Source organism: Cyclopterus lumpus, chromosome 15 (genome assembly GCF_009769545.1).
Source record: "Cyclopterus lumpus isolate fCycLum1 chromosome 15, fCycLum1.pri, whole genome shotgun sequence".
NCBI classification, from domain to species: Eukaryota; Metazoa; Chordata; class Actinopteri; order Perciformes; family Cyclopteridae; genus Cyclopterus; species Cyclopterus lumpus.
In genome coordinates this window covers 13,387,664-13,414,075 of record NC_046980.1, presented here as the reverse complement: position 1 = coordinate 13,414,075, position 26,412 = coordinate 13,387,664, and the positions used below count along the sequence as shown (strand labels likewise).

At 41.8% G+C, this 26,412-nt stretch overlaps 3 protein-coding genes across 4 annotated transcripts; 1 reads left to right on the top strand and 2 right to left on the bottom strand.

Moving 5' to 3' along the window:
• Positions 1–4,671: 4,671 nt before the first annotated feature.
• Positions 4,672–6,573, bottom strand: nkx3.3 (NK3 homeobox 3). 2 transcript variants are annotated; one of them, XM_034552326.1, is made up of 3 exons: positions 6,496–6,573; positions 6,144–6,368; positions 4,672–5,578 (listed from the first exon to the last, which is right to left on the bottom strand). In XM_034552326.1, the coding sequence occupies exons 2-3, from the start codon at positions 6,337–6,339 to the stop codon at positions 5,052–5,054; spliced, it is 723 nt and encodes a 240-aa protein (XP_034408217.1). In that variant the 5' UTR covers positions 6,340–6,368; positions 6,496–6,573; the 3' UTR covers positions 4,672–5,051. The 2 variants fall into 2 exon arrangements, with proteins under 2 accessions (XP_034408217.1, XP_034408216.1); XM_034552325.1 differs by having other exon boundaries at positions 6,144–6,558.
• Positions 6,574–9,073: 2,500 nt separating this feature from the next.
• nkx2.3 (NK2 homeobox 3) lies at positions 9,074–12,043 on the bottom strand. The gene is made up of 2 exons (XM_034552248.1): positions 11,409–12,043; positions 9,074–10,400 (listed from the first exon to the last, which is right to left on the bottom strand). Exons 1-2 carry the CDS (start codon positions 11,800–11,802, stop codon positions 9,751–9,753), a joined length of 1,044 nt encoding a protein of 347 aa, XP_034408139.1. The 5' UTR covers positions 11,803–12,043; the 3' UTR covers positions 9,074–9,750.
• Positions 12,044–19,904: 7,861 nt separating this feature from the next.
• On the top strand, positions 19,905–25,343 carry got1 (glutamic-oxaloacetic transaminase 1, soluble). Its single transcript, XM_034552707.1, has 9 exons — positions 19,905–20,209; positions 21,310–21,491; positions 21,586–21,709; positions 21,991–22,103; positions 22,197–22,301; positions 22,431–22,581; positions 22,915–23,080; positions 23,185–23,327; positions 24,240–25,343. Exons 1-9 carry the CDS (start codon positions 20,101–20,103, stop codon positions 24,377–24,379), a joined length of 1,233 nt encoding a protein of 410 aa, XP_034408598.1. The 5' UTR covers positions 19,905–20,100; the 3' UTR covers positions 24,380–25,343.
• Positions 25,344–26,412: the final 1,069 nt, after the last annotated feature.

The window sequence follows — 26,412 nt, the reverse complement described above, 5'->3', positions numbered from 1 at the left end:
CCCTGCCCCTGCCCCTGCTCCTGGTCCTGACAAACACAGAGCTGTGATCAGTGCATTTCTTTAGGCACAATGACCAGTTGACCACAACAACTGCTGGGTTCTTTACTTCTCAGCCTCAAATTTCACACAAGATTTGTCACAAGATGTAAACCAGATTTCATACAATTATTTTGCTTTGGTAAATGAAAATATTAATGAAATTTGCAGTAACTTTGTAGACTGCGGCATTCCACCGGTAAAGTTGCCAACTTCACAGACACATTAATGTTTGCTGATCGTCAAAATCAGTTTCAATTGTGCACAAAGGTGTGATAGCTAATTCCTTTTAAAACCAGGGGGGCTTGTGAGTGCTGATGTGGTTGGCGTGATGAATGTGTCTTCCCCAGGGGGAGTTGATGTCTTTTTAGCTTTACTGTAAATGTTTACATTCCTACATACACTGATGCTATCTGCTAATAGTTTTCTGGAACAGGCCCGAAGAGTCCTCTGGGTGGGATTATTTGCAGCGTGTGTGTGTGTGTCTGTGTGTGTGTGTGTGTGTGTGTGTGTGTGTGTGTGTGTGTGTGTGTGTGTTTGTGTGTGTGTGTGTGTGTGTTTGTGTGTGTGTGTGTGACCAGGTCAAAGGGAAGCAGATCTGTCTTTAAACAGAGGTATTAACAATGACCCCTCTCCTTCCTGAGTCCTGCCCCTGTGTCTGCCGAGGGCCAACGCATTAAGACACGGGGCAAAACACACACTACTGCTCCGTCTTTTAAATATTTAGCGCTTGTCCTAACTGTTTCTGATACTACCATCAACAACTGAATCATAAGAGGGAACGCTTTCCCAGTCTTGCTTTTGTGTGAGCTCTAAATCTGTCCATATTGCCCGTCGCCGTCTCAGCTCCAGCAGCAGTTATGTAAAGATGATATTGTCTAAATCAACAAGGCCCTTGAGAAAACAATTCCTCTTACAATAGGTGCATCTGAAGTGCATGTCTAATTGCTGTTCAGGAGCCCTGTGAGAATTGTCCATCAATAGATCTGGATCTTAAAAGCAAGCCGAGCGTGGATTAGGTGAGGACTGTCATTCCTGTTTTTCTCACTTTAACTCGGCCCCACCCTCAACACATTCCTCCCAGCTGAGATATCTGCAACAAAAAGACAACAGGAAGTTACCTGTTTCTACTGGCATTAATAAGTCATATAGATCTGCTCTGTAATGCTTAGCTGTTGAATCTGGCGCTGATCGTTTGAAGAGGCAGAAGAACATGTTCTTCGGGCTCCTTTTCAATCTCTCTGTCTCTGGCGCTCTCTGCGCTGAGCCTATTCATGGGGAGGCACACTAATAAAGCATGACTGCAAGTATTTACATACTTGAGCATTACATATTTATACATGTAGCATATACTGAAGGATCAGTGGACTACTGGAGCAGCACACAATGGATGAGATCTGGGAATGTAGCAAAGACATCTAATGAAGGGCAAAGAAACACAAGCAGTCAGACAATAGCCTCGTTTGCATTCACATATTCTTCTGCACAGATAGAAGTGGTGTGGAAATGGATATTCAATAAAACATATTTTATTACGCAAAAACAGTTTTTACGCTTGCTTGAGAATAAGTGTTCTGTGTCATACATTTAACTCATGACTGATCTGCTGTTTCCACTGTTGCCTTCTTGCCAGATATATATTGTCCTTGGAGAGTATGAAACATGGCTAATTTTAGCTGACTTGAGAGAACAATTCAAACTTGACCATTTGAAACAAATTCCTGAAAACCTCTCCATGTTTCTCTCATACATGGTTTAGATCTGTTAGGTGAAGGCCACTTGTGTTGTTTCCGGTTTGAGATCCCTACTTCTTCTTCTGGATTGAGAAGGGTCTATCTGCAGTCTTGCAGGCTACACATCACATCCCAATATGACACGCCCCCTGAGAGAAATTATGGGATTAACATAACCCAAACCATGATCTTTTCATTTAAACCAAGTAGTTTTGGTCCCTAAACCAACCCAACTGGTGCGTCCTGTTGTACCGTGTACATGCAGATAGACTTGGGCACATTACAGCCAACTTCTGACAAAACGATACGCTTTGTGTACAACTTATTTATTCACTCCAAAACAGTTGGACAGAAACTCACTAAATTCACAATGTTTCCAGAGTTTTCTTGAAATTAGCTTGACATGTAAACAGCAAGAGGAAACCGAGGCAGACAACATACAAACTGGTTCAACTTTGAACAACTGCCAAAGAATTAAAACAACATCCATATATATTTTGACAGCGCTCACATTTAGATGTACCTTCAAAGAATATGTTTGGCTTGATTTTGAACCTCTGTGATCATTATCCCAGATTTCAGCAATTATCTACTTGGTGATTATAATTTTAGCATTACTGATAAGAATAAAGGTCAAAACACGTGAACATAAATCTGATTGGAAATCAATCGGAATGACCATTTAAGTGGAGATCATGGATGACGTGCATAGTGATCAAGATCTGGGTTGTGTTTCTCACTTTCTTTCAGTGCCTTACTTCTTCTCAATAGAAATATACATCAGTATGTAGTGTAGTCACGGTAGACGACAATGAGTGAAGCAACTCTTCACCAGCACAATGGGACTAATCAGAGCGCATAGAAAGTAGCATACCTCTGAGCCACAATGCTATGCCATGACCTTTGCTGTTGCATAGTCTGTTGTAACATCAATGAAGATAATTAGGCTGAATGTAGGCCTGGTGATTTGCAGTTGCACAGTCAATATGAGTGTTATGTGCAGTACTCCTCCCTCCTAGAAACATATTGTGTCAACCACTTAGGATAGTTTGAAGTGGTGTTTTGATATAAGAGATAAATGGGGTTTGGTCTGGTGCCAGCACAGCCGATGGCACAAGGTGATTCTCTCCGCCAAAGCAGCTTGCCGTGGGAAAATGAACGTTGAAGTACTTATTTTACGTCACAGTTCTTCTCTTTTTTATGTTGTAATAATATTGTTAGGATAATTATTGCTCAGCTTTACTAAACATGATATCTTGCTGATACCATGCAAACACATGGCAAACATGCTGTACATGAGCACACAATGTACCTTGTAGTGTCAAAGTGAATGTCAGTCAACGTAAATTTATTTTTTATATTTCTGTCCACTAGACATAATGCCACACAAAAGTACCAGCAGAGGCCAAAGCCTGAGTTTTTATTTTCAAATAAAGTATGGCCATGCATCATGTAAAGATATCTATGGGATGAGTGTCTAGTCTTTTCAGAAAGACGTGATCAATGCGCCGTCTGCTGCACCCTGCACCCCACCCTCTTTGACACATGCAGAACAGTAAAGCACTCACACACACACACACACACACACTCACACATACACACACACACACACACACACACACACACACACACACACACACACACACACACACACACACACACACACATATTCTCAAACATAACAGTAAATATGTAAATATTCTTAATTTCATCTGGTTTAGTGTGTCATTGTAATACTAAAATCTGAACTAAATTAGGTGCAGCCTGCATTTCTTTGCATGGAATTTTTTTGTTATATTTCCATGCTCACACATCCACACTCTCCAAAAGGTTCCTAAAGGTCCATTAGCCTTGTATAAAGAACATCTGCAGGTGTTATGTTGAGTTCCACGATCAATAAAGATGTCCCATAAATATAATAAATGTCTACTTAAAATGTCAGTCTCTGTGCTTCTCTCACGTTGAGATAAGCTACTTTCTCTCATTGGCTTTGTATAACTTTAGGATTCCTTTCTGCTCCGTCTGGTGGACTGTTATTGGCTGTCATTAAGGAGGGAGAAAGCATCATATGGGCCGGTCACTGCCTTATTTGATATACTGTATTTACACATCATGTGTGAATCATTTATAAGTATAAACATGTCAGACCCACTGGAGTTATTTTAAATATGTGTATATATTTTCCAATAAAGAGAATAACACTGTATCAAGTGTGCTGAATTGTGGGAGATTATTTAGATTACCCACTTAATACCACTTTCAAGCTATTTTACTTTCTTATTTTTCATTATTCAGATATTCAGGGATTGTATGAAAAATTCTGGGATTAAATTTCAGTTTTTAAATTGAAACTCTTACACGCATTGTTAATATGGAAGCAGCCCATGACCAGAAACTGTAATCCCCTATATCTTTAACAGGTCTGTGACATTCGACTAATCAAAATACAAAAAAGAAAAGCATAAATCATTTAAGATGGTGTAACCTTAATATATTTATGGAATTATATTGTGTATCATTATAAATAAGCAGATTTTGAGGCAGAATTTGTGATAATTTACTCTTTGTTATGCAGAAGGAGCTAACTGCTTTGTGTAAAACATTTAGTGTGTTGAGAAAAATAAATCTCCGAAACAGAGACAGGACTGTTGTCTTCTAGAACAAACCTTTATGACTCACACTAACACTTAACCAATATTGAATCTTGTTTAAAAATGTATCTATATATTAATCAATGCTCAAATATGATATTAGGGTGTTAGACATTTTAAAAAGACCTTTCTCTATTTCATCAGATATGTCAGACCCCGTACAGTAGCCTGCACTGTCTACAACAAATAAAATATTCCCGGAAGATCAGAATTTTTTTTTCTTGTAAATCATACCAAAATAATAACCACACTCAAATATTGGCCGTAAATGTAGAACTTTTCTTCTCACAATAATAATCTGATCAATTTGGCAGATGTGTTAATATGCGAACAAATCGTTACTGCAGACTAACGTACCGCTAATATTGTAATATTATTATTTCATTTTATTGATTAAAGACTTACAGAATATCTCTAAACGTAGCTCATTGTGAGAGGCATTTGCGTGTTTTGAACCCTAAACCGCTGTACGACATGTCAAACTGGGTTCAGGTTCTAAGACACAAAATAACTCTAATATAAAAGAAACATTCAACACAAAAACAACGTGTACAATCTCAGTCACCATGACCAGATTGAGTGTACAAAAAGCTGCCAACACCTTGGGTTTGGAGACACACTTTGTCCCAAGTCATGTGAGCATCCCTCCACAGGACATGCTGCTCATGCTCCAGGGCGGGCAGTAGTAGTGCAGGTAGGGGTGGTACTGGTGGTACAGCGGCACCGTCATTGGGATGTGTACTCCATTCGCCTGCTGGTACTGCTTGAGATTGTCCCTCACCAGCACTTTCACTGCAACTGTCTTTGGGGAGCCGTACGGCACCAGCTCGGCCGCCATCTGGCGCCGTTTGGTTTTATATCTCCGGTTCTGAAACCAGATTTTCACCTGGGTCTCGGTGAGTTTCAGAGCTTCTGCCAGATCGGCCCGTTCAGGGCCTGAGAGATACCGCTGCACGTTGAACCGGCGCTCGAGCTCGTAGACCTGCGCGTGAGAGAAGGCCGCCCTGGAGCGCTTCTTCGTTCCGGGTCTGCACCGCTGCTCATCGGACGAACTGCTAACCGTCTCACCGCTGTGGGGGCATCCCTCCTCCTCTGCCTCTGCCTCCTCTTTCTGCTGTTCATCCCGCTCCACAGAGTGTGGCTGCTGGTATGCAGCGCCTATAAAGACAAACGAGATGACTTCAGTGGTTTTTTTCTGTCAAAGTAGTCTAAAGCGTCTCTCTCTCTCTCTCTCTCTCTCTCTCTCTCTCTCTCTCTCTCTCTCTCTCTCTCTCTCTCTCTCTCTCTCTCTCTCTCTCTTTCTCTCTATCTCTCTCTCTCTTATCTCTTTCAGAAAAGCAGGAGATATCATGGAATTAGATGAAAACACTTTTTACGAATAAAAATCCTCGGAGACAATCTTTTGGTGCCATGCTTATGTTTTCAGCCATGTCCCACACGAGATCTTTGGGTCTATTCAAATACTTTTTTTTGTTATTGGGAAAGATGCATAACTCGACGACTCTAAATACTGCATACACACAATTTATCAAGCCCAAATTGTATCTCAAAAAGATGCGACGAGCATGCCACTGAGGTGAGAGTTTCAAAAGCAGGGTTTCATTTTCTTCCTCAATTTGGTGACGTTGCCAGTCAAATCTAAATGTGAAAAAAAACAACGAAATTGTAATATGTGTTGCAGTCAATACAATTCCTTACTGTCGACTGGAGAAAAACTGCTCACCTCTGAGCCCAGTCTCCTTTCCTGCGGCTTCGTCGATGTCGGTATCGGATCGGAGGTTTCCAACAGACAGCCTGAGATCAGTAGGAAGTCTCTCCGGGAGGATGCGGGTGTCATCCGCGTCTTCAGGAGACAGATTGACTCTCGTAGCGTGCCCGGTGCAGATGTTGCGCTCTGCTGTAAACCTGGTACCGAGCATCTCTCGGGCATCACGTCCTGTGAGGATGTCTTTGATGGAGAAGGACGAAAAACTTAATGTCATGATTAAAATAAGCGCACGGATATTTCCTCACGCTCGCATGCGAGTTATTTGGAGGCATCAAGAGATCAGCTGCACGAAAGCAAAAGTCCTTACTGATTAGATCTTTTCTCCGTTCTAATTTGATTGTGGTGATCTAAGTCCGGTCTGCTGAGCAGCCTCCAGGAGCTGTCAAGTCTTCGACAATAGTTTCAGCAGCAGCGCCAGTTAACCCTCGATAGTCTGATTTCTGTGCCTGGTCCCTCCTCCGCACCGCCCAGATCCATGCTGGTCTCGGCGCTCTTTTGAGGACGATGGACACTGATTTTGCAGGCAATGTATTCCAATTTGGTGACGTGGGATTTGTATTATCTTATTATCTTATCTTATATAGAAATATATAAAAAAGAGCTCCATATGACTAAAATGTGTCAAATCTTGTTTAAGAACATTAATTGACACTGTTGGTCCTTTCATTTACCTTGAATGTTGGACACGAATAAGACACTCAGAGCGAATTTGATCCACTCTTTTTACAAAGTGGATTGTTTTCAACCACTGTTGGTGTAAAACAAACATGTATATGTAAACAGTATTAAGAACATGTGGTGCGTAAAGTTCGCTAAGCGTGCGTAAAATGTAGCTCAGCAAAGGCTTTCGTATGTGGGAAAGGTTCCACAATACAATAGCCTAATATAAAGTATTTTACAACCTTAATTTGAGCTTCCACTCAATTATACTATATGACAGTACCCTTCTAATATAAACTGGCTACATGTTCTCCAATCCAATATGTGAATGTAACATGCACAACATTTTGGATAGTATGTGTTATGTTTACCAAGTTGATATTTTGGAGACCATGGTGTTTATAACGTGTGTTAACAAAACCCAGGACAGAAATGCCACTGAATATCGGAGATTGACCATTGAGAAGAGAGGACTTCCAGCCTTGTCGCTCAAACAGGTGAGTAGCGCCGCCATGTGGTCATAATGCATATATTTACAATGTTTAGAACCTCGCATAAAAAGAAAAGATGGTAACTTGGCATACCAGCCCTTCTCCTTCCCCCCGCTCTCCCTCTCTCTCCCACGCACACGTGCGCGCACGCGTTACACAATCAGCAGGCCTACTCTTCATCGAGGAGACGCGATGACAGATGCAGTGATCTGCCAGGTCCTCAGTGTTGTTTTGTTTTCTTCCTCTGACTAAACAGAGACATATTTCTGTTTGCCACAGAGCGCAAATTGGCTCCAGAGTGTCACAACATGTTCGGATGGGAAACTTATGGTTCGTTTATCATCACACTTACAACAATGTAACGTTTTAATTCAGCAAAGCATGTTCAAATGCAGCTATATACTAATATATGCTTGCTGTAATAAATGGTGTGACCGTGGATTTTAAGCCATTTATTAAGCAAAAGCCCTGTCTGTTTCCAAATGCACTTATATCTTCAGCCTCCTAATTTATAGAAATATATACACACATAAAGCACACATTCACGCCCATTTTTTGTTGTTACAATCTCATACAACACGAGCATCCACGTTTATTTTAAATGTTACTAGTATTATTTTTTTTGAATGAGTGTAGCCGAGAGCCTTTTCATCAGGGTCTCCAAACACTTTTCCTTATTTGGGCCCTGCTTCCTTTGTGAGCTCCTTGAGTGGTTGCCATTGGAGACTTTGTTTTGGGGAAACTCCACGCCTAGCGCGGCGTTGATCCTCGCTGCTATCTTTGGAAGCACAAGATAGCGATCGCAGCGCCTGTCAGAGCAGCCATGGCCAGGCCGCGTCCTCAGGCATCGCCGTCCTGTCGCCAGCTCTATTTACACGAGTGACTCTGCAGCACTTAGAGCTGACACCAGGTATGTCCTACCGGCAGTGCAGTAGCCAGGGGAAGTGGCCAGTGAGGCTATCAGAGGAGACAAACACTCTGTTTACGTTGCCATTCATCTCCATTAATAGTGTCTGCGTATTCGACCATGCCTATAGGAGGTGAAGGTGTTTGCTTAAGTCCATCTCCAAATGACAGCCTGTGTGTGCCCTCGAGTGTGAGTGAAAATGTGGGTCATTTTTATTATGGTATAATAATTGTAAACGTACCGGTGCTATATGATTAAAACATTATTATCAGTATGTTTTATTAAAAAGTCATATTTTAATATAAATATAAATTTTTGACTTATGTATGTGTCATGCCTAAATGATTTTTTTTTTTGTATCAACAATATTTATCATCCGAAGTTCTGTGAGTGCATTCGCTCTGTGGGTCCCGAGGATGTTGGCTGTCTGGTTAATGTCCATCTCTGAATCCCGACCGGACATTAGCTCGCCTCTAAATTCTCTCGGTTTCTGTTTCTTGTCTCAGACCAAAGTCTAACACAAGCTTTCTCACAGGAAAAAAAAGGTTGAGAAACGACTTTAGACCATGAGAAATTACGCAGAATAAGTTCAACTCAACATGAATTTATTTGAGTTTCTTATATCCTGATTGATACGAATGTTGAAATGCAATAACACCTGCTTTCAAGCTAAATCCGAAAATATATTAGGCATACAAGTGTACATTTTTACATTAATGTATAGGATACTCGGTCGTTTCAAACACACACACGCGCGCACACACACACACACACACACATACATACACACGCACACACATACACACACACACAAAGCACAACACGGTTTGTCATTATGTTTGTTGTATCATTTACTTTCATCATCAGTGACAATCATCGTCTTTGTAACTTGAGGCCGTTTTAATCAACAGAGCCTGTTGAGTCTCATGTATTTTGAGTCTGCTGCCAAAAAGAAATCACACTCAAAGGGTAAAAAAGCACAATACGTAATAAGATTGCATCACCTACCATTGTAGTCCATTTAGTTATTTCTTGCAATTCATTTTAAAGGTCTAATTGAATATGGGCCTTTTAGGGCAATACTGGATGCATTATGGGCTATATCATACGCATAGAAACTTGTTTATATGTTAATGTACAATTTCACATTATTTTTTGTCGCACATTACATCCATTTTGAACAAAGAGGCCACATTGTACAGCGCACAGTCTTTGCTCAGCGGCGATATTTAATCTGACAATCAAATGTATCCACAGCAGGTTTAATTCGTGTTTTAAACATTGTGGCTCAGAGAAAAATGCACATACTGTATATGGTTTGTATCTCAGTCATTGGGTTCCTCGTCGGCCTGCCTTGAGTTACAGCCGACTGGCCTATATTTCTTGTGTTTCAGAGTTTTGAATTGTGCTTTTGTTGCATTAGTTGACCAGCTTTACATGCTTGAGTCCATTTAGCCATCGCAAATTAGTCTCTCCCGGCTATCATTGTGCGTAAAGACTTGCGCTACCATGCCCGGATGCCCTGCAGAGCTCCCTGGCAGGGTGTGACGAGTGGTCCTTGGGTCGCTTGGCTTTGCGTCTGTGCACCGAGGTTTCCCAAATTCATGTTCATAAAAGCATTAGCAGGAGTGTTGTTCGGCGGCAGAGCAGGTAAACTGGAATAAGTACAAGAGTAAGTGTTAGTATACACCGAGTTGTTGTAGCTGTAGGCCGGATAGCCATTGTAGCTGTACGGGTTTGGAGCTCCGACTGTGTAAGAAGTGTTATAGTTCTGAGATCCAGTCAGGCAAGGCCGCCCGTCCCGCACCAGCACCGGTACAGCCACCCTGCGGGGCGGCGGCGGCGGGTGGTGATGGTGGTGGTGATGGTGATGACCTGCCATCTCCAGGCTCTTGTCCTGCCGCTGCCTCTTGCATTTGTACCTCCGGTTCTGAAACCAGATCTTGACCTGAGTGGAGGTGAGTTTCAGCGAGCTGGCCAAGTGCTCTCTCTCCGGGGCGGACAGGTAACGCTGCTGCTTGAAACGCCGTTCCAGCTCAAACACCTGAGCCTGGGAGAAAAGCACGCGGGGTTTCCTCCTGGTCCTCTGCTGCTTGGTGACGGGCTTCTCTGAGTCTGGGTCCTCACTCTCACCCCGCAGCGCATCGCAGCTCTCTGCGTGGAGGAGACACCGTACAATGTTAATCAGAGCTCAATAAGAGGAGTTAATTATGCATATAGATATTATTATCCAACACTCTAATATTTCCAATCATACTGATATACACATCGATTAATTCATTTTAAAAATGTACTTCCTTTAAATGTAAAAAAAAAGAAAAGAAATTTATCCCGTAGTAATTTTGGGGGGATTTTGAAAATATATTACCGATAATTTACATAATTTCCTCACAATATTGAGTTTAGTATATTCATTTATATATATATATATATATATATATATATATATATATATATATATATATATATATAGTATATTAAAGTGTAGATTGGAAATGTCTTGGTTTCAAAGAGGAATAAATGAAAGCGTGAACATGATTTCTTAATTCATTAGTGAACATATAGATCTTGGAAATTAAAGTTGAAGGTAAATATATATTGATTGTATTATTTCTGTGACGCTTAAATGCACATTTATTTGGCAACAATTATAAATTGTTGTTTATGGATTCATATGGGTTTATTATTTCAGAATACTAATCACTTCATATGTAAACAACACTTAAATGCGGCTTTAATCTTCATGCACAGCCCTGCAGCGAATGAATAGTATTATGCAACAATGGGCGTCCATCGTGTAAGGTTGCTAAAGGATTATATTCTGTATAGTATATTCACAAAAAAAATATTCAATTTAATCCAATTCTGATACATTTTTTTAAATTTAATTTTCATTTGATATTATTAGTAAATCTCATTACAGTTGAGCAGATATTCACTCATTTGGTAAACTTAGCGATCGTCATTTATACATTAATCAACAAATGATAACTTGTCAGTTAGCGGTAATTATTTCTCCAGCAATATATATTACAGTGTATTTAGAAAATTAGATGAACGTATGAATCTGTCCGTGCTATTATTTATACAATGACTTATAACAACGAAAGGTATCCTCCTCATCCTCCTCGCTCAGTTTTGGATGAACATCGTTGTACTCACTGCTGTCTCGGTCCTCCTGCTCGGTCTCCAGCCGGAGGTCTGCAGAGTGGCTCTGCGCCGGGTTGCCGAACACCTCCCCCGGCAGACCGGACTCTGCCAGTCGGTCCTGAGCCGTGAGCGTGTTGAGGTACGACATCCTCTCCTCGCCCTCCGAGAGACCGGAGCTGAGGGGACTTGGACTGTCCCTTCCGGCCAACATGCAGGAGGGCGGCGAGTGAGAGCGGAACGGTTTATTTGGGAAAGCTCCCGGCGGTGACCGCGCACCGGAGAAACCGAAGCACGAGATAAACTGGAGCTGCTGCTGCTGCTGGGATTGTTGCTGCAACTCTAACTTCAGAATGTCCTTCACAGAGAAAGGCGTGGTGGAAGAAGTTACGAGCGGGCTGGGGAGCATTATTACCACCAAGAGAGAGATGACAGATAACAGATAGTCAACAGGCCCAGAATTGGCCCAATTTGTCTCGGAGCGGCGCGTAAAAGAATTAAATACCGCGTGCGTCGGCGTGAAGGATGGTCGCGCACTGCTTGTTTTTCATGCAGACGGAGGAGGACTGATTTTCTTTCAGCTGTGACATCCCTCTCCTGTTGGCTGCGTGGTTACGGCTGGAGGGCTGAGAGAAAAAGAGAGGTCGATCCTGTTTGGTTGGCTGAATTCAGTTATCTAGAGAAAGAGCTGGGTCAGCCAAGATGCTGTCCTCTCCCTTTCAGTGACGTCCTGAAGCGGGGGAGGGACCGATATAGGCAGCCTCTCGCTTTGTCGGTGTGTGTGTGTGTGTGCGTGTGTGTGTGTGTGCGTGTGTCAGCAAGACACATTGTCTAATTTGTGAAATAATATCACTATTGATTCCCCTCAGACTGTTTAAGGTGTTAAAGGTAAGGACGTTTTTATTAATTTTCATTTTCTCAACAGAAAACACTGAAACCGAAAAGGCATCACATGAGCTTTTTTCATGTTGTGGTTTTTTAACTTTTAAATCCATTAAGTCCTTTTGGTAAGTAGCTTAATTCTTTAAGTTTGTAAACTCGAGTAGCATGTATTCATCCCCTGGTCTGCGTTGAATGGTCCCACGACATCACAGTTCTCCCCATCATCACTACGGTGCTTGTGAGATTAGACATGTCTTCGTTTCCTGTCCCGGCAATCCAAAGATAAGATAATATGCCGAAACTGTGGGAAATTACAATTGGCATCCGAAGGAGATATGAGGAAAATGCATAGTGCTTCATTTAATTCTCGTTAATTTTAGAAAGTTTTAGGTCCCCCCCCCCACCCCACCCCACCCCCACCCCCACCAACATTTGGCCACGATGCTTTCCCTTGACCTTAGGTCATTATTTCTGGTAACAAGCCATGGGTAAAACGTTTAGGACAGTTTCCTCATTTGATTGTATTCGTTTCATTTTCGACAACGAGAAAAGACGCGTGCTGTCGCTACAAAATAGTTTTATTATTCAATAGATTGTTTAAAAATGTATTTGAATAGGGTAATAATAATAGTAATAATAATATTAAAAATGTCACCTTTTAAGAAGTTCTAGTTTTAAAAAAGAAATCTTTATTTTGGGCATCGACTTTAGCAGAAAAACAGTATTCTCAACACGTGTTGTCGTTTTTAATACATTATTAATAGATGAAGAAAATATGTGACATTTGTCTTTCCGAATTGTACCGTGCGCGTCAAAGGGCCAGCGCGCTGTAACGGGACACCTCTCTGCTGGTCGCCTATCTGTGGCCAAGTGCAGGCGCCAGGCTCTGAAGGCCCATTGCTCCTAAACCGTGTGGAAAGAAAAGGAGGGCATGCCGACATAATCTCATCCGCTCACCATCAACAAGGCGCTGTTTAGATTAGGGCCGCGTCTTCCCCTCTTCAGGAGATATATGTCTTTAAAATGCTCCGTTTAAGTGGAGAAGCCGTTAAAGGCATTCGCTCTGCGGACAAAACAGGAGTAAGTGTCCACAAGGTTTGAGCTCTATGGCTCCAAATGCCCTCCCGAAAGAGAGAAGTGGAGATGTCGGATGGTCAGTTGAGATGGCGCCCTGGGAAACTACTTAAAAAGCTATAAGATTATAGTCTTTGTTGAGATTCACTTATAAAGACAAACGTGATAATCTTCACAATCTCGAAGGTTATTTTGCGCGTTTTACTAATTTATGAGGATTTGAGTGGAATGTATTGGGCTCGTAAAATACCCCAAAAAGCAATAAATCTGTTCCAATTTGTTTCCCAAATATTTACCCAGTCCTGTTTATTGGGTGCAATGATTCAAAGAGACAACAGACCAAACACAGGAATCAGTGTCCGTTGAACACAGATAACGACAAAAAGAGAGTTTATGTGTAAATCATTTTAAGACTGAGCGGATTTAACAGAAAGGAGAAAAGGCTGCAGTGCATGTCTCAAACTGTTCCGCCTTTAAGAGAGAGCAGGCCGCCGGAGCCTTTATTCATGCGTCAGGGGTCAGAGACGCGGGTTACCGAGCTAATGGCGCAATTAGCGTTTCAACCCTAAACATGTGCACGCACGCGCACACGGCCTCGAGAGTCCTCCGCTGACCATCATCAGGGGTCTTCGCGTGCCACCGGCAGCCCGAGAGTGGCCGAGCAGAGAAGCGTGTTTACTGAGCGGAAGAGTCTGTTTCCTGCCTGTAACAAAACCCAGACTCTCAGAGAGTGTCAAGGAGCTGCTCCGGTGCTGAATGCGACCCTCCAATACATCATCTTCATTTTTCAGAATTATCGTGATAAGCCGGGCAAGGTCAGGCTCACAGCAAGGGTCAGCCCGGATATGCTGAAGAGCAATAAACACATGTGTTGGACTCCAAACAAAGAGAAAACCAAACAACTAAATACAAATAAAAACTATACGTTCCACTTCTTTAGCAGACAGACATTTCAATCATTCCTCCACAATGCACTTTCTGGTGGCTCCTTTAAAGTCCATGGCTTGCCAGGCAAAGCTGAACATGTTACATCTTGTTCCGCCACCATCTCTCCATGACACCAGCAGGCTAACCTGAAGCGGAGTCTTCAGAGTGGCAGGTGTCTTATCAGTGCGGTTGTAGGGCCACCACACCGATGCATGTGGAGATGTAGAGCCGAATGTTCTCTGAAGACCGCAGCTCCCTGAACACAGAATGAAGGTTTAATGACTCGGTAATGATTGCAATTATCTTTTCACCTGTGGTTTCTGCTGCTGTAAAGCAGAGAGCCGATTGGTCTCTGAGGGTTTTAGCGTACTCTGCATAAGAAAAGCATCATCACCTCCAGTGTCAGGGTGCACGTGTGCACGTGTGTATGTGTGTGTGTGTGTGTGTGTGTGTGTGTGTGTGTGTGTGTGTGTGTGTGTGTGAACGTGTGTAAGAAGATGTGTTTTAGGACTTGACAGAGCTTTGTAGAGTAGCACTTAACATCTTTCTACAAAGGAGCTGTGGTTGTTTACAGGTGTCACTATGGCAGCCTGGATGTGTGATGAGGAACTGAAGTATGACTATCCATTTGTCTTATGTAAGCCAATAACAAGAATTGATTGCTACATTTGGAAAATAGATTAGCTCAAGTGTGTCTGCAAGATCTGTCTTGTTGTGCGTGAAGGGGTGATCTAATAGGGTGTGGAAGCTTTTCCCCACCATTTTGCATTCGGAGAGCATGTTGCAATATGGAAGGCATGAAGCCACAGACCTTAGAGGATCATGACACTATAGAAAAAAACACAATTACATGCAGAGTTTACGTTTACTTCTGTATCCTTTCATTTCATGGTCAACTGTAGGACCAAACTGTTGAGTGTCAGTAATGGCTCAGCTCTCCTGGGTCCCGGAAGGCGAGTCTTATCAGCAGCGCATGCAATGGTGTCAGTAGCCAGGACCCAGACTGTGCTATTGTGCCCCTGCCTGGGTCCGTGTGACGGATGACAGCACCTTCTCTCTGGAGGAAATGAGGAGGCCAGAGGCGAGCCTGGGACCAGAGTTTTAGCAAAACCCTGTTCTCGCCCACTTACCTCCGGCTCCGAAAGTGCCAAATATTCCACAATTGCGGCTGAGCCTAAGGTGCCAGCTGACTTGCATGTTACAACAGTCCCTCTGGGCTTATTGTGTTAGGGTTAGGAAAAAGATTCCCTAATTAGATTGTTTGTTTGAAAGACAGGGTGTGACAGGGTGATGTGTTTGAGAACCGAAGTCCTGTTCAGGTCTAACTTGGAGACCATGAAAGGAGGAAGTGAGGTCAGGCCAGTCTGGGTCCCCTGCCCTTTGCCCTCCCTTGGGTCTCATAAATTAGCCTGCTGTAATTCTCTCCCAGACGGCCTTGCCCCAGCAGGTGTGTGTTTGTATATATGAGCGCTAACAGGGGGATGTGAGGGCTGTAATGTCTGTGATCTACGGTGTTGGGAATGGAGGAAACATGCAACCTAAATATGTTTATCCTCTCTGCTTTTACACAGGCCATGGAGATAATGACACTGTAGGGAGGCGGGATTAACTGAATAGGATACGTGAGCCTTGAACGTTCCCTTTAGCTGCTTGTATGTTCTGTCCTATTTGGCATTGGAAAAATATATCCAAAGTATCACAAGGTTGAATCAAGTTCAGCCTTTACTTGAGGGGTAGTAATGGCTCTCTTGGGAAAGACAATGTTTCCATTAAATAAAAGCTTGCATGCATTTTGGCTTCAAACGGTAAACATCCTTGAAAGAAAATGCTACTGTCTCTCCAGCAACTATGGGGGGCATCTTTATCAAAGTGACAGTTTGTTTTGGCAAAACTAGGCCTACTTATGTATAAAATTCATTTTTTGTAAATAATTACTGTATAAAACAACAAGCAAGGCAGTGTAATTCTCTGTGAATGTGAGACTTAAATCCCCGTGACAATCTCCCCATGTGGATTAATAACATATCACATCTTTAGAGGTCATTATAGACATAGTCAGGTTATTTTGTCCCTTATCATTTTTGTGGCTTTAAGCAGACAATAAGCACTGAGGGTGAAAATTAAGACATGAGTCTTCCACTTCCTGTCTTTGTTTCTTTGCATGCATATTTGTATAAAGCTGAGGCCCTGAGTTTGCCAAAAGACAACATCAATCAATTTGAATAGCACACTGTAGACCTTGTGTTTGGGTTCCACCCAGCCTTATAGGGTAAAGGCCATATCAGTGACAAGCAGAGTGACAAGCATATTAGCAGCTCTTTATAGACATTAACATACATGTCAAATATGGTGATCAAAGTCAAAACTTAAATCAAATATGTAAACGGTTAGTTTGAACCTTGTTGAAAAATGTTTTACATCAATAAAATGTATTATTATTATTATTATTATTATTATTATTATTTAAAGGAATTGCTTGACGTTTTGGGAACTAACTAATTCACTTTCTTGCCGAGAGTTAGATGAGAGGATTGATACTCTCAAAACCTGAACATGCTTGGAAATTATATCAATCTTCTCTTCCAACTCAAGGCAAGAAGGCAAATAACCGTATTTGTAAATGTTGAACTGTTCCTTTATTCTGCGTGAGTGGCACATGGAGGGACATTGTCAGGATTTCTATCAGAAGACCATCTCAGATGGGGAATGGCCTTTTTCTCAGCGAGTCTAAACACAAATGAACCCGCTGCACTTATTCCTTCATGTTGTTTTCATTGGAAACAGTTGCGACTCTGACAATCATGTAGTTGCACTTGTGAAAAGTAAATAGCCAGGGGGGGGAGTGTACTGCTGCTGGGAGCTCTGACAATTTGCACTTTACAGCACTATTATTGTATTATTTGGAAAATGTTATTCAAATTGAATGAGAATGCACTAATCCCAAGTACATTCCTGTCCCTCAGGTGTGCACATCTCTTGTCAGATGTACAAAGAGAGCAGTGTAAATAATGTCTGCATGCTCGAGGAAAAAAAAAGGTTCATGTCATGATATCAAATAAAGTACACAAAGCCATGTACATGCAAATACACTAGTCGGAATGTAGTCGGACGCACACAGCACTGATGTCTGTTATTGCATGCGTGCTCCATTAGTCATCGGACTACACAGGGAGCAACAGGGAGGTCCTGTGCTCCTTGTTGTTGCTGTGTCTAGTCCCTTGTTAGAGAATTGATGACACTGTCTTTGGAAAACAAACAAGGCGGGAAGCTAAAAAGGTGGTCACTCACCACAGCTCTCTGACCCAGAGACAGGGGCCATCGCAACATGTGAGCAGCGTTGCAGCGCCCCCCTCGGAATGTGCTCCAGTGTGTGTGTGTGTGTGTGTGTGTGTGTGTGTGTGTGTGTGCACACACGCTCCTGTTTGTGTTTCAGTGATACCGTAGCTGGAATGTGACTGTCTTGTGCCTGAATGTGTGCCTTTGTGTGTTTTAGTGTCAGCATCCCACAGCAATAATGCGTGCAAAATGAAAACACGTTGATAAAAGGAACCTCGTTGGCACCACTCTTTTTTTGTGTGTTTGTGTCATATTTGCATTTCATTGCTAGATTCCAAAATAAATGTTCCACATATCAATGTCAAGGAAATGCAGAGAAGGGGCCTGTGAATGTTTGGCTTACTAACTCATTGATGTGGATGTGACATACTGGCCCTGTGGGCACTGTCCTGCCAGAGGCTGCTCCTGTCACTTCTTGCTCTGACTCACACTTCACATCACAGCCCAGACCGGGGTCCCGGGGCCTCCCCGGTACGAACACACCTCACCCTGCACTGGGCCCCCGAGCCTTGTTCTGGGAGCTCAAATCCCATAATTGCAGGCCTGACAGTGATAGCTAACATACGAGACACCCTCACCTGGTCGGAAAGAATGAAAACATCTACTGTCAAAGTGAAGCGAGGAGATGTGTGGGGGTGGTACCAGGAAAGTCAGTAACATCTGGGACACACAGGACGGGGAAATAGTAACTCAGTGTTCGGTGATAGTATTTGGATGAATTTAACTACATACAGTATGCGCTATGACGAGTGATTCATGCTTTATAAATGCTTAATAGATCATTTATTCATGGTTTATAAATCAGAAATATGCCATTTGTAAGGACAACCTTTGGGTTACATTGCAAAAAAAGCATAACTTTTTTGTTAGCTTGCTTAAATTTATCAGGAAGATAACACATTTTCTTGAATAAAGCTTCAGGGTATCAGGATCAAGATCAGTTTATTAACAGCAGAATTACAAGCCAAATAGATTTTTCTCAACATAAAAAGACACACACCAAAAGTGTCCCAGCCCACATGGGCTTACGAGGGCCCGCAAAACAAACATGAGCAATTACATAATGAGAGCATACACCACCATGTATATCAAGAAATTAGAAAATCGCAGCTATAAAACATAACTAAAACACATCTGAGGCACCAATTGTGCGTCCAACACATACAACTTTAAATGACCTATTACACTATTAGTCGGACACAATTAATTATGGATTAATTAACCATTGATGCATTCCACAATTGCTGAGTTTAAATAAATATTAATTGTATGCACATTTGGGAGCAAAGGGACAAGATGTAAAGACAACAAGTAACCATCAGCCTATTTATTGATAGTGTAAGAGCGAGCATTGTATTAAAAGGAAAAGTACTTGTTTTACAGAATGGCCCCTCCAGAGTGTGATATTACTAAGTGTGTCACGCTAGTGGCTTATTATTACCGAATTATGAACAAGTGAGCAGCATAATATTGTTGAAGCTGGTGGAAGTGGAACTAACTTCAACTACTTTGTCTTCCGTTCAGTCGACTCACCAGTCGTTCATAACAATGCATCAATGCAAGTTTTATTATACGATCCCTTATTAGGAGATGGTGCTATCTTACTGTGTTGCAACATCACTGGCTAACAGCCCCCACATTACCAGACAGAAATAATAAAAGACAGCACTGAGGCCTCAAAATGGGCTGAGTGCGGCCTCCACTATTCAACAGTCATGCTCCTGGTAGGGGAGAGCAGAGAGCGGGAGTGGCCCTCATTTATCAACCACTTCAGCTCCTGCAGACAGCTGTGGGGAGAGCACCGTGGAGCCTGCGTGTTTACAGCATAGCTCAAACGAGGCCCTCAGGACAGAACAGATAAAAATGCTTGCACATACTCATTTACACATCCTTACATGCACACTTACTCAATGCGTGTCAAGCCCAAGCATAATAGCTGTCTGTTCAGTTAGTCTATAATCTATAATGGGATGTACGGCCTTGCTTTCCACACTGTCTGGCAGATATCTTGCCTGTGAGTCATTTGACCTCGATATGTTTGATATTACCTATAAAATGGTAGACGTTGCTATAGAGAGGAAGAAAAAAAACCTCATGTTGTGGTCAGTTCGATCAATGAGGCTGTTGCTCCATCTAGTGGCAATTTATATTATTGCAGTAAAATCCCAACCAACCCACTTTCAACCTTAGACATTTGGTGTTCTATGTGTCCGTCACGCTACAGGGGTATTCATTGGTCAACAGCGCGTGTTCTCTTGAACTTTGACCTGAACGGAAACAGTGCTGGGATTGGCTCCGCACATACATCTAGATTTCTATTGGTCAATCCTCTCACGCCCACTTCACCTCCCCTAAATCCAAGTTGAAGGTGAAAGTCCTCTTTTCATCCTGCGCTTTCATCCCGTTAGCTGTCCCGGTGAGAGCTTGTTGCTTGTTGTCTCCACAATCTTCAGTAAAATACATAACAACAACAACAACAACAGCAGCCATGTCGGTGTTTTTTGAGGTCCCACAAGCAGCCCCGGTAGCTGTCTTCAAGCTATCGCAGGATTTCAATAACGACCAGTTTCCCAATAAGGTGAACCTCGGAGTGGGAGGTAAGTTGTTTGAGTGACAGCTTGGTAGTCAGTGAAACGCAGCTTTAGGGAAATATAATGTATTTGATGTCTTCCATGTTTGTATGATGGTTGCCAGGTATTTGATAGCAGATTATACTGTCTTTATACTAATGCCACATCTACTCAAATCGTGCCACACATTCTGGTGAGTTACTCATACAGAATTCTATACAGTATTCAGATAGGTAATTATGTCACCATCACATTTTAACACATGCTTTAATATCTCTGACAGCATAGATCTGTGGTGGTCTGACGGCTCATAGATGTAGCAGTTGATAATGTATTCTTGTTATGTAATCATGTGGCACAAAGAGTGGACTCGTCCCTTTCCTCTCTGGTTTCCTCACTTTCTCCCTCCTGCTGCAGCTTTGCACACGACCCTCTAACCCTGGACTCAGGACACTATTGGATTACAGTTGCCTCGTGCTGCCACAAAAACACTTGCAGGAGTTATTTGGCTGCACACTGCGTCTCTTCTAAAGCAAGAAAAAGGCACATTTTCCCTCCCCAGTAGGCCACAACCGTTTTCAGGTTTAATCTTATTAAACGTAGTAATCTTTGCTACTCATCATAGCAAAGGAGCCGCGTGAGAAACATTACCTCGCTCTGTCATGCCGGTGTATTAATGGCACCGCTCAGCATGACGTGGCTGCCTGAGTCCCATGATTAGTGCAGGAGGCTGAGGCCTTAAAATCCCCTTCACAGAGCTGCAGATGGCCATCGGCTACTAGGCACCTGGGAAATGTAGGCAACACAATGTTGAGCATCTAAAAAGTCTGTTCTGAAGATAAAAAGTCTGTTGTATACTTTAGTCCTTATCAGGTGGTGACATGGAGTTCAGTTGGCTAAAACAGTCAACAGGGAAATGATAGTGCACGCCTGTTTCTGTATCCAAGTGGTCCTTCCTGCGCCAGTGGGACATTTCGGTTATACCGGTAGTTTCCTCAGAAGAGAGTCCTTACCCATCTTTAAACTTATACTAGGTGTTATCTAAAATGTAATCAATAAGCAAAATATCAAGCCTCTTCCCTCCATTATATTAACCAACATAATTGTCCTTAAATCATTTGTTGCAGCCTACCGGACAGATGAGGGCCAGCCGTGGGTTTTGCCAGTGGTTAAAAAAGTAGAAAAGGTAATTGTGCATGATGACAGCCTAAACCACGAGTACCTGCCCATCCTGGGCCTGCCTGACTTCAGATCCTCGGCTTCTAAGATTGCGCTGGGAGATGACAGCCCTGCCATCCAGGAGAACAGAGTAGGTGTAGTAAAAAAAACAGACACACAATGTTTCTATTATTAATTTTCTTTCCATTTAAACCATTTAAATTGTCTGTTTCTGTCACTGCCAGGTGGGAGCTGTCCAATGTCTGGGGGGTACAGGTGCTTTGAAGATGGGCGCAGAATTTCTCAGTCGTTTCTACAATAGAAACAAAAACACCAAAACACCCGTCTATGTGTCCGCGCCTACCTGGGGTATGTCCGCTCATACACATGAGCAACCAGTGTGGTAGTATGGAGTGGAAATGAACATACTCCTTATTCATGGACTTTGACCTGTTCATCATTTACAGAGACTTTTTATAGACTCAATATAGATTATAGACTCAAGATGTAGAGGGTTCTATTCATAAATGTAATATTTTATCAGTGATCTTGCTTTATTTTCAGTTCCTACGTGAGAACAGGTTGATAAAACAACATTTACCTTTGCATCTTGAGGTAATATACAGAGTTTGTCTTACTGTTCGTTTCAGAAAATCACAATGCTGTGTTCGCTAATGCTGGCTTTGAGGATGTCCGTCCATACAAGTACTGGGATGCAGAGAAGAGGGGCCTTGATTTTGCTGGTTTCCTTGGAGACCTGGAGGTAAGGTGTGATAGGGACTTTTGTACTACTTCATTTTGTTCTCCATTTTCATTCGGAGTTTACAGTACTTCTTCTCCTCTCTGTTTGCCACAGAGTTGTCCAGAGCACTCTGTCTTTGTCCTGCATGCTTGTGCCCATAATCCAACTGGCACAGACCCCACACAAGAGCAATGGATGCAGATTGCAGAAGTTATGATGGTATTACACACATATATACACACAAATACAAGCTTTATTTTGCCACTAAGACAAGTGGCAGTTTAAGCAGTCACATTGTTTTGCATGCTGAATGTTTATCATAGTATTGTTCATCCTCTTCTTTTTTAGAGGAGGAAGCTGTTTGTGTTCTTTGACTCTGCCTATCAGGGATTCGCCTCAGGCAATCTGGATAAAGATGCCTGGGCGGTCCGCTACTTTGTCTCCTTGGGCTTTGAAATGTTCTGTGCCCAGTCATTCTCCAAGAACTTTGGCCTCTACAGTGAGTGACGCTCGGGTGCATTAAGTTGTAGCTCACTAGCTTGCAAGAGAGCCATTAAAGAGTGACATTCTTTGTGCTGTTCCTAATCTTAATGGCAGTCCTGCTTTGTGTTGCAACATTTAATAGTAGAAAAAAGGATAAGCCCCCAATTTAGATTGCTGTAATCTTTGTCCACACCCGTCTTATTTTCAAACATGACAAAAAGGTGTATGACCACCAGCATAGTGCTATTCTTAGCACTATGCTGGTGGTCTGTCAGTGGTTCCACCTACGGATTAAAGAATGTAATAGCTACAATATTGTTTTGTTATTGACTTGTGTTTGTCCCATCAGATGAGCGTGTGGGCAACCTGACCATTGTGGCTCATGATGCAGACAACCTGAAGCGAGTTCTGTCCCAGATGGAGAAGATTGTCAGGACCACTTGGTCAAACCCACCGTCTCAGGGAGCTCGCATTGTTGCCATCACTCTCAATTCACCTGAGCTCTTTACTGAATGGTCAGCACAGAATATAACACTCAAAGCGCTGTCAGATGTATGCAGGCATAAAGATAATATTGTTTTTAAGACGTAGAGTTCTTTTCTGTTTCTGTTGCCTCAAGGAAGGACAATGTGAAGACCATGGCGGGCAGGGTTTTGTTGATGAGGGCTCAGCTGAAGACTAAGCTCCAAGCTCTGGGGACACCGGGCACCTGGGACCACATCACAGAGCAGATTGGCATGTTCAGCTTTACAGGCCTCAACCGTGAGTCCAAACATAACCAGAAAGCAAATAGTTCTTTAACTTTTAGAGATGCTCCGATCATGTTCAACTGTTCAGCTGCTGTCAGGCTACACAACAAGCTGAGCTCCCAGTAGGCCACAAACACTTGAACACTTTGGACTTCGCACTGAACAGCACTTTAGCCCAGTTGTGCAATACTAATACGTTTAAGTACTTTTTAAATTTATTTTATACACTTTATCCACTTTATTCTATTTCTACTCCGTCTGTATATATAATATTCTTCTTGTTTTTTACTCTTATCTTAATTCTGTTATTATACTACTTGTTTTTTACTTATTACTGTGAGCAATGCTGCTGTAGTCCTTTAATTTCCCCACTGAGGGACTAATAAAGGATTATCTTATCTTATCTTATCTTATGTTTTGTTTTTGACAGATTGCTGATGATATAACCAGAACTATGTTAATACATAAAACAACAATGTGTGCATGCATATTTTCTCTGTTTTAACCTTACATTTTAAATAACTATTGTTATTTTTCTGAAGGCTTCTTTCTGATTTGTGTGTTTGCTTCTCTCACTCACACATAGTTTAGATTAATGTCAGTGCTCTAACTGTTCAGCATGAAATATGCTGAACAGAATGACACAAGAAGATGCAAAGATAGTTTAGATAGAGTTTGTTGTCGTTTTGTCTTATTATAGCTGCTGGTATATGGACAATAAGAATGTATATTTATTGATAAAAACACAATACATATTTTAGTCTTATGCCAAACCGCGAGGGGGATCCCTATGAATCACAAATCCACTACAGTCCGTTACACTACTGTTTCCCTTTATTGCACACAAATATCTTTACAGGATGTGTAAAGTATAACGTGGATAATCAATGAATAATTCAATCTGGTTCTGCTGTATTTCCTCCAGCCAATCAAGTGGAGTATATGGTGAAGGAGAGACACATCTACTTAATGGCCAGTGGTCGCATCAATATGTGCGGTCTGAACAGCAAGAATATTGAATACGTGGCTGAGTCCATCCATGAGGCTGTCACCAAGGTCCAGTAGAAGACTACACTACCCACAGTTCTCAGTTCTTCCTCCTGCCCGTCCCTGAGTCACCTGGTTCCAGGCAACATGTTTCTATGCAGTATATTTCCTGGAGAAAACATAAACGGTTATTTGCACAAACATAGCCAGCTTTAAGCCCACTGGCCTTGTTTCCCCTTCCTTTCAGTGTTTATGCTAAGCTAGGCTAAACACGCACAAATGGGAATTATTCCTTCTAGTAATTGTGTTAATAATTTGTCCCTGTTTTCTTTGTGTTGGTCTTCCATTTATATTGTGTACTTTGTGTGACATCACAGATGTTCTACATGTAGTGTACTTGTGTGTGTCATCACCAGGACCGTTGCGTGGGTTTAGTACATCTGTGACTGTGTTACACTTACCCCAGCAGAGCTGACTCAACTGTCTAACATTTTTTAATGTCATACTGTTAGGATTCATCCATTCCAAGTGTTAGAAACACATTTCCAATTTTAATAAACCTGCAGTAATTGGCACATATGATGAACAGCTGTTAATGGGAAATGACCAAAGTCATAACCTCCTCTGTCATGAGAGAAGTAACAGTATTATGTTGACTGCTGTTTGCAACGTGAACAAGAGATGAGTGTTCTCAGGAAGATATTTTTACCGTGAACTTTGTAATTTATAAATGATACTGACTGAGTGTTTTCCTTTCTAGTTTGTCTTGAGTGGCACAGAACTATTCTAACGCGTGTCGTGACTCCAGAGTTATCTCTGTTTTCACAGCTGAAGGTTTTTTTATGGTTGCGTCGAGCCCCTGCTGAATTAATGTTGAGTTGGCTCACAGATTGTCTGTTCGGAGCACTAGTGCACTATTATGCAAAACACATTAATGATCAACCAGTTTGCTGTCGTATCACTGTGCACAGTACACCGATAAAGCAGTCATGATGAAGCTAATGTGAAGATGAACTACTCTAATAAAGAACTATAAATAGAATGTTTGTGGTGTTGTCACATATGTTGGAACGGATTTAGAAGTGAAAGTAATTAGAAGTGAGTGATCTTCACACAACATAATACAGTGTACACACTTTATAGTAGTTTGAATTTGGCAAATATAAGTGACAGAAACAAAACAAATTAGACCAGAGTAATATAATTGGTTCAGTCAATTTATTAATAATTGAATAAATCCTTGTTTAGAACATATAGTCTTTCTTTTGATATCTTTGGGTAACTTATATAATCATTTAAATTTGACATTACAAAATGTGGGTATATTTTTTTATCGCAAACAAACCGTATATCAGTCCTCACAAATGTAAATCTGTGTTAACCAACTGCAAAACATTTCAAAGCCATTCAGCTGAGAGACTTTAGGATTCACACAAAATCTCGTGCTCAGCGTCTGTTGTCGGATCAAAAGATTGTTGGATGCTCTGAGTACACAGAGGGGTCAATGCGAATGGCTTAGCAGGATAAAGTGTGTGTGTGCGTGTGTTTGTGCGTGTGTGTTATAAGGGAGGTGATAGAGTGTTTGTTTGCGTCATATTGCTTTCCTCTTTCATATATTTCTCTACCTGTTATGTTGGCAATGTATCTGCCAATATTTCACAATGCAGAGCAGCTACCACTTCCTTTAAAAAAAAGGATCAAATGGTTATTTCATTATTTCAATAATAGATGATTTCTAGAACTATTGCTTCATTATTCCCGTCTTATTGACTCCTCCAAGAAAACCGCCGCCTTGTTCCAGTACTTATTGCACTTGTCGCTTAAACACTTTTGATTACTCACTCACTAAATCTTTGTATGGGGAAGTTACTGCAGATCTTCCTATTCATGCATTCCTCTACTTAAGCATGCATATGGAAAAACAGGGCTTTCTACAGGGGGTAATTCGACAGTAAAAGCAGCATAAACAAACATGCAAGTTGCAACTACTCTTTCCTTGAGAATGCTCATAATGTCCATCTGGATCCACAGACCCTAAAACCCTAAAACCCCTAGCTTATTTTTAATTGGTGTATACAGTTTTAATAAGATGAACTGTACATAGAAAAGTG

Excerpts from the sequence above, each read along its gene's own strand:
- nkx3.3 (XM_034552325.1), bottom strand. The coding sequence starts at position 6,402 with ATGACATTAAGTTTTTCGTCCTTCTCCATCAAAGACATCCTCACAGGA. Across the intron at positions 5,579-6,143 it reads AAAGGAGACTGGGCTCAGAG|GCGCTGCATACCAGCAGCCA; the intron begins GTGAGCAGTTTT and ends TTGTCTTTATAG.
- nkx2.3 (XM_034552248.1), bottom strand. The coding sequence starts at position 11,802 with ATGCTCCCCAGCCCGCTCGTAACTTCTTCCACCACGCCTTTCTCTGTG. Across the intron at positions 10,401-11,408 it reads GCAGGAGGACCGAGACAGCA|AGAGCTGCGATGCGCTGCGG; the intron begins GTGAGTACAACG and ends TCCTCCACGCAG.
- got1 (XM_034552707.1), top strand. The coding sequence starts at position 20,101 with ATGTCGGTGTTTTTTGAGGTCCCACAAGCAGCCCCGGTAGCTGTCTTC. Across the intron at positions 22,302-22,430 it reads AGATTGCAGAAGTTATGATG|AGGAGGAAGCTGTTTGTGTT; the intron begins GTATTACACACA and ends CTTCTTTTTTAG. Across the intron at positions 23,328-24,239 it reads CAGCTTTACAGGCCTCAACC|CCAATCAAGTGGAGTATATG; the intron begins GTGAGTCCAAAC and ends TATTTCCTCCAG.